The 11,478-nt window shown below is 42.5% G+C and overlaps 1 protein-coding gene across 1 annotated transcript in view; it reads right to left on the bottom strand.

Annotated features, from left to right (window-relative positions):
- grin2ab (glutamate receptor, ionotropic, N-methyl D-aspartate 2A, b) overlaps positions 1-840 on the bottom strand; it is a 90,329-nt gene extending 89,489 nt beyond the window's left edge. Inside the window, exon 1 of the mRNA XM_051386567.1 lies at positions 685-840. Within this exon, the coding sequence (XP_051242527.1) occupies positions 685-702 (18 nt within the window). The 5' untranslated portion in view covers positions 703-840. The remainder of the gene's footprint in view (positions 1-684) is intronic.
- Between the last annotated feature and the right edge of the window lie 10,638 nt (positions 841-11,478).

The raw sequence follows: 11,478 nt of genomic DNA on the forward strand, positions 1-11,478 counted from the left end.
GTGTATACGTGTGCGTGTGTGTGCGTGTGTGTGTGTGTGTGTGTGTGTGTGTGTGTGTGTGTTTGCCTCTTTTGGGGATGCTGACACGCGGGCTTATTGGATGAAAAGCTTGCGTGACGAAAACACAAGTTAAATTCAAAGGTGAGATGATGTACGGTGAGAAAGGCAAAACAGTCTCTCTCTCTCTCTCTCTCTTGTGTGTGTGTGTGTGTGTGTGTGTGTGTGTGTGTGTGTGTGTGTCAGAGAGTGAGAGAGTGAAAGAGAGAGAGAGAGAGAGATGGGGGGGGAGAGAGAGAGAGCGTTAAAAACAGCCTGTGGCTCCTTAGCGAATATTCCCCTCACGCTCCTCTCTCCGGTACCGGGCTCGTCTATGTAGGGCATGCAGCAGGTTGTGTGTCGGGGACTCGGCTTCGGACGAACGAAGCAGCGGAGAGAGGAGAACCAGCCACCCCCCCTCCACTACCACCCCCCAGCCCCTGCTCCACTTTAAGAGAGAGAGAGAGAGAGAGTGAGTGTGCGGCAGATATTAAACCACTGAACCCCGACAATTTGCTTGCTCAATTTCCGCGTCAACCCCTCCTTCCGAGAGGAGTTACTTCTAAGCAAAGCCCCCCCCCCAAAAAAAAACAAACAAACAAACAAACAAACACAAAAACATACTAATTGAGCTAAAGCCTAACTCACCCCATTCCCGTGACACATCTCTCCAGGCGGCCAGGTGGAGATGACATTGCAGCCTGTTACTCCATGCGGGTGCCCTCGGCAGGAGTGGGAATCACATACGACTCTCCTCCGTCAAATTAATCCATCAATTTCTCCTCCATCCAGTCCTCCCCCCCTCCCCCCTGCCCCCCTTTTCCAAAAAAAAAAAAAAAAAAAAAAACCACACACCACCAACACGGATAAATCCACCTGTCTGCCTCTGAAGACCTTTCTCTCTCTCTCCCCCCCCTCCACCACCACCACCACCACCTCTCCCCCCGGTAGATAGGTAGTATTCCTCTCGGTTAAGATGTCAAACACCGTCCATTCAACAGCGGAGACGGACTGGGGGGAGAAAGGGGGGAGCGGGGGGGGAGAACAAGAAGAAGAAGAAAGAAAAAAGCCGTTGACGTGCAGGGAGCAGTTAGACTCTAGAATCCAAAATAACCGTTGGTTTGGAATCTCCAGCGGCAGCCCCGCGCGTTCCGCAGTGAGGGCTCGTGGACAGGTCCGCGCGCCTCCTCCTCCTCCTCTCCTGTCCTCCTCTTCCTCCTCCTCCTCCTCCTCCTCCTCGCACCGCTCGCGAATTCTTGGAGACTGAAGGGGGGATTCCGTCACAAAAAAAAAAAAACATCAAACACACACACACACACATATATATATATTCACACACACACGCGCGCGCTCTCTTTTTCTCACTCACCCTCTCTCCCTCACGCGCTCTCCCAAAAAAGCGACCACCGCACTCCGGCAAGAAAAAAAAAAAAAAAAAAAAAAAAAAAACTCACCAAACAATTCAGAACAAGTTTAAACGGGTCGAGTTATTTTTGTAGCTTGTTTTTTTTTTTTTTTTTTTTTTTTACGCCGCACGACAGAGGTGAAGCACCGGCAGCCGACCGAGCGCCCGGGCGGAGAGAAATAAGGAAATATTCTCCGGCAGTGTCTTTACCCCGCAGCCCGCCCGCCCACGCTTCGCTGGCTGAAGGTACTTACACATCAGCCTAGTTAATTAAACATATGGGCAACGGGCCTGAATGAGAGAAGGGTGGTGGTGGTGGGGGAGAGGTGGGTAGTGGTGGGGTGGGTGGGGGGGTGACTTGGGTGACTTCATCTTCCTATTATAAAATATATTAAAAAAAAAAAAAAAAGAAGAAGATGTGTGGCGAGTTAAGAAGGGCGCGCGCTAGGGACATTTCGCCATGTCTACCCCTCCAAAAGAAAAAAAAACAAAGAAAGCGACTCCAACTTCGCAGCTCGTTAAAACTGATATGTCTCTTCGTTGTCTGTCTCTTTCGGGGTTGTCTGTCTCTCTGCGTGTCGCTTTCCCCGCCGTGTCTTCTCCCAAAACAAAAAAACAAAACAAAAAACGAAGACGCAAGAGAGTTATGGCGCACAGCATCAATCGTCGTTCATGGCATCACCTGGTGCCACCTCGCCAAACGACCCTGCGTGCACGCGTTTTTTCTTTTTTGCAAGCATCTCTCTATCTCTATCTCTAGTGTGTGTGTGTGTGTGTGTGTGTGTGTGTGTGTGTGTGTGTGTGTGTGTGTGTGTGCTGTGACGACTATCTCGGCGTCAAACAAGTCGCCGCGTCGCGCCTCCGCTCCTCGGAGCATCCACTGCGCACAGATAAAACATTTCAATATCCGCTGAACGGTTGTAACCCAATCTAGTGGTCCCTATGCAGACAGACAATCCCCCCCCCCTTTCCCCAAAATTAAAATACCGAGCCCTTTTTTTTCAATATCGATGCACCAGAAACGTTTATTGCTGATGATGTGTCATGTTCCCTAGTCAGCGCCGGAGTTTGTTAAAAGCTACGGTTGAGATAAGGGAAAATAGAGCCACCGATTGTGAATTACACAGCCTCAATTAAACATAATTAACAGATCAAAACTGCAGCACAGGGGGTCCTCGGGGAGCGCTGACAAACCCCCCCTCTCCCTACATCCCTCTCTCTGCGTCTCCCTCTGAGTGTTGCCTTGGAGTCCCATTGCAGACAGATGGTGCAGATACTGCATGGGGTCATGTTAGCAGGCCAGGGATCCACTAGGACTGGGCTGTCATTAAACTGACTTACACACACACACACAAACAAAAAAACAAGCGCAGTTTAAGCAGACCAGAGGGCTTATTATTAAGGAACACTTCGCTACCCTGCTCTTCCTCCTCCACCTCCACCACCTCCTCCTCCTCCTCCTCCTCCTCTATCCCTAGAATAAAAATCTCCACCTGTTGAGGTCCTCTATCCTCCTCCGTCAGAGCCCGAGCCTCCGAGGCTTGGAATAAAAGAAACAGACGATTGCATAACGTGGACATAAAAGAGAGGGAGACAGACCACAGGAAGAGTGGATGATGATCTTCTTTTCTTTTGAGGAAAAAAAAAAAAAATCCTGGGGTTCCAAATATAATAGCTCTGCCTTTCTTTCATACATCCCACTCATCACCATCTCCTCCTGCTATTTACCCATTAGAGGCATCCTGTTGGGACAGGCCGGACCCAGGACATCCCCCTGGGAGCTGTACAGCATGCTGTGTGATGCCATTAAACAGTGGCTTTCATTTTTCAGTTTGTTAACCACAAAAATTTGCCTCAATGGAGTATGGCTAAGCTTGTCTTATTCTATATTTAAACATTAAGCTGTTGCCAAGGTAATACAATCGTACGTTCTTCTGGGCCACCATAAATAAGCTTAAAAAGCTGTCCTTTTCTTTAAGTATAATCTCATTCAAGGGTATGCATGCCTGTAGACTGCCCTATAGTAATTTCTGGGACATGACCTTTTGCAGGATTCTGCCTGCACATAGCCTTCAAGGATCTCTCTCTCTCTCTCTCTCTCTCTTTCTCTCTCTCTCTCTCTCTCTCATTTAGTATTCATTCATTCGGTGCACAGCAGCCCAACACTTGGACAATACAGTGAGTCAGCTCTGGCCTGTCTGTAGACAGTTGTAGGTATTTAGGCAGTAAGGGGACGAGTCCACAGTGTTGGAATTGTCTGAACATGCGTCCCTGTTATTATAACTGATTTATAAACCCTGGGCTCAGTTGGCATGCATCTTTCATGGGCCAACAGTACATTGAACAGAAGTTACCCAGGCATGCTGCAGAGACGACGCCGGACACACTCATACGTGCAGACGTTCAGCTCAGGTTCAAATCTGGCTAACGGCATCAGAACACCTCAATGAGCCAGCTACCTTTTACCTCTTCATTGCTGCTGTCTGATTAAATTTCACAAGGCTTATGCTAATAGTTCATACCAGTGTGTGATAATGAAATATTTGAAAAACAAGGGAGACCCATTATCACTGTGTAGTGTGTCAACAGTGTGCTAACTATTTTGTTATTACTCTCTATAATTATTGAAAACAAAAGCTCATTCCACTAATGTTGTTTGGCTAATAGTCAAAGCTCAGTACTCCAATATCCCTGGAATGAATCAGAGGAAAGGAAAAAAAAAAAAGGAGTCCAATTAAAGCAACTCCAACTATGAAAGCAGCAGGCAGGCTCGCAAAACAAACTGATAAGATAAATAAATAAATAAATAAATGAAAAAATAGATAAATAAATTACAGGGAAGAGAAAACGATTACACAAGGCCTCTGACAAAAATGATGTGGGCAATTGTTGTATCCATGGTAACTGACTTTTTCAGAGTGTCACCACTTTTGTTTTGGCAGAGCCGCAACCCAGATGCATATGGTTTGTGTTTTTGCAAACGGTGCCGGACTACACAAGTCCCCATTCATAAACAACTGGCCACGCTAACCGCTACCAGGATGCCAGCCACTCATTCACAAACTGATGTACACCGGGGCCTCACTGATCACACCTACCCAAGCACACGCAGCCCTCCCGCAAGCCGGCTCACTGGTGATGCAATATGGAAATCTTTTAAAGCACTAATGCTGCTAATTAGCTGCACAGCTAACTAAAAAAACCCAGTCCACAAAAAGCCTGCAACTGTCAACTTTGCTTAAAAATCTATTTAGTACAAAAAAAACGCATTGTTTCCATGACAACAAGACCTGATGTCACACGTTTGGGTTGTATTTCTACAATCACTTTTGTATGTATCTTTAAGAACAGCATGGTGGATTTTGTGCTTTTTTTACATTATGAGGCATTTAAACTTAAGTCCTTAATCCTGATCAAACCTGGTCACACTCACATTCCTTACAGTTGTTCCTGTAGCAAGCAACCTACTTTTTACAAAACGCATTGGCATTTTCATACCAGCACAAACTAGGGCTTATCTGACAATCAACCAAAGCTTTGACTGACAGGCAAACACAATAGAAACCCATAAAAGTATGATTCACTGTAATCTTTCTGTGTGACTGGAAGCAAGCTGGCTGGTAAAGAAAGTCGGTGGGTTGTGTTCAGCCTAATGACTGTATGATGAGCCTACAAGACAAATTTCTGTCTTTTTATACAATGATCTTGACTCTTTGATTTTTTTTTTTTTCTCAGACTGAGACAGAAAAGACAAGTGCATTGTAGCTACAGTACATGGCTTTATATAGACTCAGGAAATGAATCACTCTGTCAATAAATGGCAACAAAATAAACACAAATGTATTCAAGGCTCTCTATCTCGAACAGAACAGTGTGATAGCTGGCATTTATCGAGTTATATTCTCTCTCTCTCTATCTCTCTCTAGTCTGTCTTTTTACTTTGTCTCCCTCCCTCTCTTGCACTCTCCACCCTCTCTCGCTCTCTCGCCCACAGAGAGTGGGTGACCTGGAATGAGCTCTCCTACAGACAGCACTGCTTCCTACAACCAGACAGGGGCAGTATGTAGTGCATGGATCTCGGGCAAGCTTTAGGCTGACTCTCAAGGGTCCACCGCGGCGATATCATCTCCGTATTCAAATTTATGGGCACCTTTGAAAACCACTCCTCTCAAAAATTGATAGGTGATTACTTTCTGTCACAGTGCTGATCACAGTGAAAAGTTCATGAGTGCAGCAGCCAAATCAATTAGTTGGGAGTGATGCACTGCTGTGTCTTTTTCACTTGGCCACACCAGCTATTATCTCTAGCTGGAAAAGGTCAGTCAATAATTTAATAATTAATTTCAAGTAAGCATTTAGAAAGTTTTGAAGCTTTAGTGAGAACGCTCTTCATGAAAATCATCTGTCCTCATTTTCACAACAAAGGCTAGAGACGCTTTCGGCTGAAATAGGTGAACTAAATATGCATAAATTGGAAAATCTTTGAATAATTCATAATTTGACTACATTTTGTGCAGAATAAAATAATATATATATAACAACTGAACATTGTTAAAGAGGTAGTTTGGATTTTTTTGAAGTGGGTCTGTATGAGGTACTTATCCATAGTCAGAGAATTATTCACAGTCGATGGCACTCAGCGCATGCCCAGTTCAGAGAAGCAGATAGGAGTACCAGCATGTAAGCGAAGCAATGCACTGCAGTGAATGGGGTGGAAAAAAACTTATTTTAGCCACCTAAAAGCTGTCTAAAAAAATCTATATCGGTTTAAGTGTATGCTATATTTAGAATATTGTCTCTGCTTTACCTTAATGTCAGGCAGCCCTTTAGGCCAGGAAAGTGAAACTGATGTCAAAGAAGTCTGGTGGCTTTGGAGAGAGCGATATAACATCTTCAGTTCCCAGTCCAGGAAATGAATGGCTGCGCTGACTGCTGCCTTCTGTAGGTAAATACACTCACAATGGAAGCCACTCATATAACCTCACTTTAAAAAACCCAAATCTCCGTTCAACTAGATTCTTAAAATTGATACAACTTTGATGCAAAATGGGGAAATATACGGGGAAATTATGCATGAAAAGATAGTTGCAGCTTGTTCTCTTTTTGAAGCTACTCTCTGTTAGCTTATACGACTGGAAACGGGGAAACAGCTAGACTGGCTCTGTGCAATGTTAATAAAAGCCACCTACCAGCGCAAATAAAGCCATACAGAAAACTGAGTGTGAAATCAACATGTTGCAGTGTTATAAGTTCTTCTTGTCTTTGTGTGTCTGTGATGTTTTGCCAGACAACCAGTGGACACTTTACTGGACAAGAAATAGTCTAGTTTTTGTTGTTTAATCAAAGAGGATAAAGATAAAGATATCAAAAAGTGAATTTTAGTTGCTGGTAGGGAGGTTTTTATTATGTTTAGATAGAACCAGGTAAGTGGTTTCCCCGTTTACGGTCTATGTGCTAAGCTAAGCTAATTGGCTGCTCCTTGCTGTAGCTTTATATTTACTGTACAGACCAAAGAGTGGTATAATTAAAAGCAAATAAGCATAGTGTCCAAATGGTCAAACTGACGACACTCAAAAACTAACCTGCAGGTTTCATGAAGTCTCGACTCCACCTTGGGCATCCAAGGATGCACAAGTTCACAATCACAGCAGTGATGTGGAGGTCATATACTTTCAACTTCTGCTGCAGCATGACAACCAGGATTTTACCCTAGCAGTACTGAGAAGCAGAGAGACCACACTGACTCCTGAAAATGACCTACCTCGAGTAGCAACCTGGAGCACACTTAAATATATGCAGAGATGATGTCATTCTGTTGATCTGGGGAAGTACACATTTAGACTATGTTGGTTAATTTGCACTTAAAGCACCACGGCACAATCTGGTACCCAATTTGACAGCTCGGAAATTCACAGTGCTAGAGGAAATCCCATTTGTATACTCAAAGTGTTATATTCTCAGGGTGCTCAGAGTGTACGTTGGATACTTATGGCACTGCGGCTAAGGAGTTGGTGCAATAGAGCGTTTAAATGCTGGAGGACGTAGCCAAATCAAACTAATTGGCCCAGTCCACAGAACAATTTAAAATAGCTCATCTTGGGGTTGTAACTTTTTATGGCCTTTCCATTATCAAAATAGCCAGAGGGTGCATTGAATATCTTACTTGCAATAACAAAAGCCTGACTGTGAGACTGAAGCATTGTTCATTTTCAGATTAACCAAGCTCTCTTTATAAAGAGAGACAGTATGACTTCTAAATACAAGATTTTGGTAAACTGTTGGTGAGGCAGTTTGTCTGTTAGCACACATGATTAACACCAGTGAGATGCTAGATGAAAGTGGGAACGAACACGTAAACCTGCAAACATTTACTGCTGAACTATGCCACTCCAGTGATGTATTTTTAGGTCCCCTTTGAGCTCCTAAAAGCCATAAGTACACTTGTTTCACTTGTTTTCCATTAACAGGAGCAACTCGAAAACTGAAAAAAGAGCTACATGTAATAATTTCAATCAGCAAACTAGTTTAAAAATGTAGTGTTGTTGATTAAACACAGATTATATTAGCATAGACTTTATCTGGGGATAATGCCTGATTATGTCGATGAATCCAATAATCAAACAATAGCATAAACTCCCAGCTTGGCCATCAGCCAAATGCTGATCAAGTCTTTATCCTGGTGGTGGGGAATGCTGTGATTGGATGCTGGCATCAGCATATTGGGTTGATAAAGAGCACAGTGATCACTTAACTGGCTCCTCTGTCGGTAAGAAATGGTTGTCGGTTTATTTGCTCAGACGATGGGAACCAGAGGGACTAGCTTCTTGTTTTTGAAAAGTCTTAACGGGAGCAATTATTGAAACAGTAAAGAAAGAAATAATTAAGAATTGAGTAGTCTTCCTGATTGAACTTGAGGTAAGGTTAGAGGGATGGGTTGTACATTCAGTTAACTCTGAAATCATTATCAGTAATTATAATTTTCCATTCATCAAGACATCATTAAAAAAATCTGCTTTTGTCATGCATACAGTAAACTTACGCACTTTGGGGTATATGAGCGGTTCAATAATTAATTGATAAATCAGCTAGCAAATAAGTTGATCTTTGATGGACGTGTAGATAACTATGAATGAATACAGATTAGTCTATGTGGATAAATGTGTAGATACTGGCAAGATAACATCTGTCTGTGGTTATTGGTACTATTTCTTCGACCATTGGATGGGGAGTGGGGTAAATGTGAGTTTTGGAGATTAGGATCGGAAGGGTGGAGAAATTAAAATTATTGATTTGTAAAAATGTCAAAATTGTAAAATGTCTTTCTATTGATTTCTCTCAAATGAGCCTCCATACTGATTGTATCCGTCTCTCTGTTTGTGTACAAGTGTGTTTTAGCCCAAGTCTCTGCTTGGTCATTTTGTAATCTCATGCAGCCTGGTTTTTGGGACATTTTTCTCCTGAATGGGAAACTTGTCCATCTGCTGCATCTCCTGAAGGACCATCGAGGGAGTTGGGTGGTTATATTATGCAGTCTTACACACACACACACACACACACACACACACACACACACACACACACACACACAAACATGCATACACACACCTTTTTAAGGTGTTGCTGTGGAATTTTCTTGGCACATATGGTCTGGTCAATGTGATCAGTGAAGGCCACATTAACATGGTTGCAGTGGGACTATTTGTCTCTCATGGAAAGCAGCATGTTTCCACCTGCTGTGTAATCTTCTGTGACACTTTGTACTCTGATGCCCACTAGCCAATATTATCCTCGTTACACCAGACCCATGAGAACAGCACAAACAGGCTGTTATAGACTGTCACACTGTTAGTGTCATTATGGCTCCAATATCTTTGACAGTAATGTCAGTGTGGGGATTTCACTGGTTATAACTGATAAGAGTAGAAAACGAAAATTAAATTATATGAAAAAATGTGTGAAATTGTCATGTGTTTGTACATGTAGAGTACAAACAATATGTGTGGATTAGTAAACTATAGTGTCACTCCCTTGTTCACTCATTGACTACTGCCTATGTATGTATGGACACTGGTTTACTCAATAGTGAAGACACAACTGTAGTTTTCACATCTATGATATACAGCTGATTACATTGCAGGGTTGGTAGCAGAAAGTAGTGTACATTTTATAGACACTACCTTTCATTGTGGAATTTTTGAGGGTACTATATAGTGAACACTGTTTTTACAGACTAAAAAGTCACAGTAAATACAACAGTAAATATAGAGCACTATATCTGTTATGTTAACATCAGTGCAGCAGTTGAAGGAGCAGTGGCCCTTGTTCAATATCTAAATCCGGTGGTATATTTTTTATATTTAAAAGTATTGGAAATTTTATACTTTTGTTTTAATTACTCAAATGTGCCGAGCTTGTCGTTGCTGTATAGATCAATAATCTTAGTAAGTGCACTTTCAGCACATTCTTTAAATCAGGCTTGAAAGTGCCAGGTTTAAAATGGGCATTCCCCCAAATTTAAGATAACTGGGATACTCGTAATCTTACTGCACTTGAAACCCAACCAATTATATTTATTACAAAGGTATTGAGTGTAAGTATATATATATATACATAGATAAAAAAAGCTTGCTTTATATATGTATGTATGTATGTCTGTATATAAAGTGGAGGTTAAATCTCTAACAGGTTTTCAGTGTGAGAATAAAGAACAATGCTGGCACTGCTGGTAAACTCACTGATGTACACACAGAATATACACAGCAATTAAGTCATTAGCTGGGCTGAATTCACATGTAGCACAACTGAACATAAGCAGAAATATGGGCTTGTGAATGAGTGAACAAGTAAATGTGTCATGCCTAAATGAGGTGAACTCACTCCAGCTGTGTCTTGACTTTATCTCTGACTTTCTCCAGCTGCTCCTGGCAACACCTAATCATTTACTCATCCCACAGAGGGGGGCAGCAAGAGAGAGACAGAGAAAGTAGGGAAAGTGTAAACAGCTTTCTCAAAATGTTTATGATAATCAGTCATCTGCCAAAGTCAGTGTTATGTGTGTGTGTGTGTGTGTGTGTGTGTGTGTGTGTGTGTGTGTGTGTGTGTGTGTGTGTGTGTGTGTGTGTGTGTGTGTGTGTGGATTAGGGGGAGGGGGGATGGCAGGTAATATTTGCTAAAGAAATACATGTGGTGGGTCCCTCTCATCTGTATCCTGATTGTGATTGTTGCTGCCTGCGTATTTCTACCACTGGCAACAACACTCAGAGGCGTAGGTGGACTGACCATCATGAGAGCCCAACTGGGACCTGAAGGCCAGCAGTGAGCCATGCCTTCCCCATAGAGAGAGAGAGAGAGAGAGAGAGAGAGAGAGAGAGAGAGAGAGAGAGAGAGAGAGAGAGAAAGCGAGAGCGAGAGCGAGAGAGAGCGTGGGATGTGGGGGTTTGTGAGTGCATCACTGGTTCATGGTTCTCCCCTTCCAACTATTGTTTAGTTGCTGTAAATAGAAAAGAATACATGACTGATGAATATGAAACAGTTAAGAGATTTAAAGTCAGTCTGTAAAAAGCAGAGAAAAAAAGGCCATTTCAAACAGATATAGGAACAATAACCGATGGATTTAACAGAAGTGCAACAGGTGTCAGTTGTGCAACAGTCATACCTTTTAATATTCTGTGATTGTCATGACAGCAACTTCATCTTCACAATCATCTTCATCTGATTAATGCTTTTGTTTATCAATAGGCCTTTTTTACAGGAGACTTTTTGACTTAGTAGGAAAGTAGTAGTAGGAAAATTACAGGTATCATTAATAACATTAATAAAGGCACAGTTGTATTTAAGTGTCAAGTAATATTCACCTAATAGGTGCGTGTCCACAGGGGTGTTTTTGGACATAAGGGGTTCCGCCGCTTCCCAGCACTGATCACTTGTAGTCATATTGACCAACAAAAAGCTCCTGTATTACAAAAATAATTCACTGAAATGTGTTTCTGAAAACTTTTTGAAGACACATTACACAGACTCTGAATCTGTCTTCATTT

Source organism: Dicentrarchus labrax, unplaced genomic scaffold (genome assembly GCF_905237075.1).
Source record: "Dicentrarchus labrax unplaced genomic scaffold, dlabrax2021, whole genome shotgun sequence".
NCBI lineage: Eukaryota > Metazoa > Chordata > Actinopteri > Moronidae > Dicentrarchus > Dicentrarchus labrax.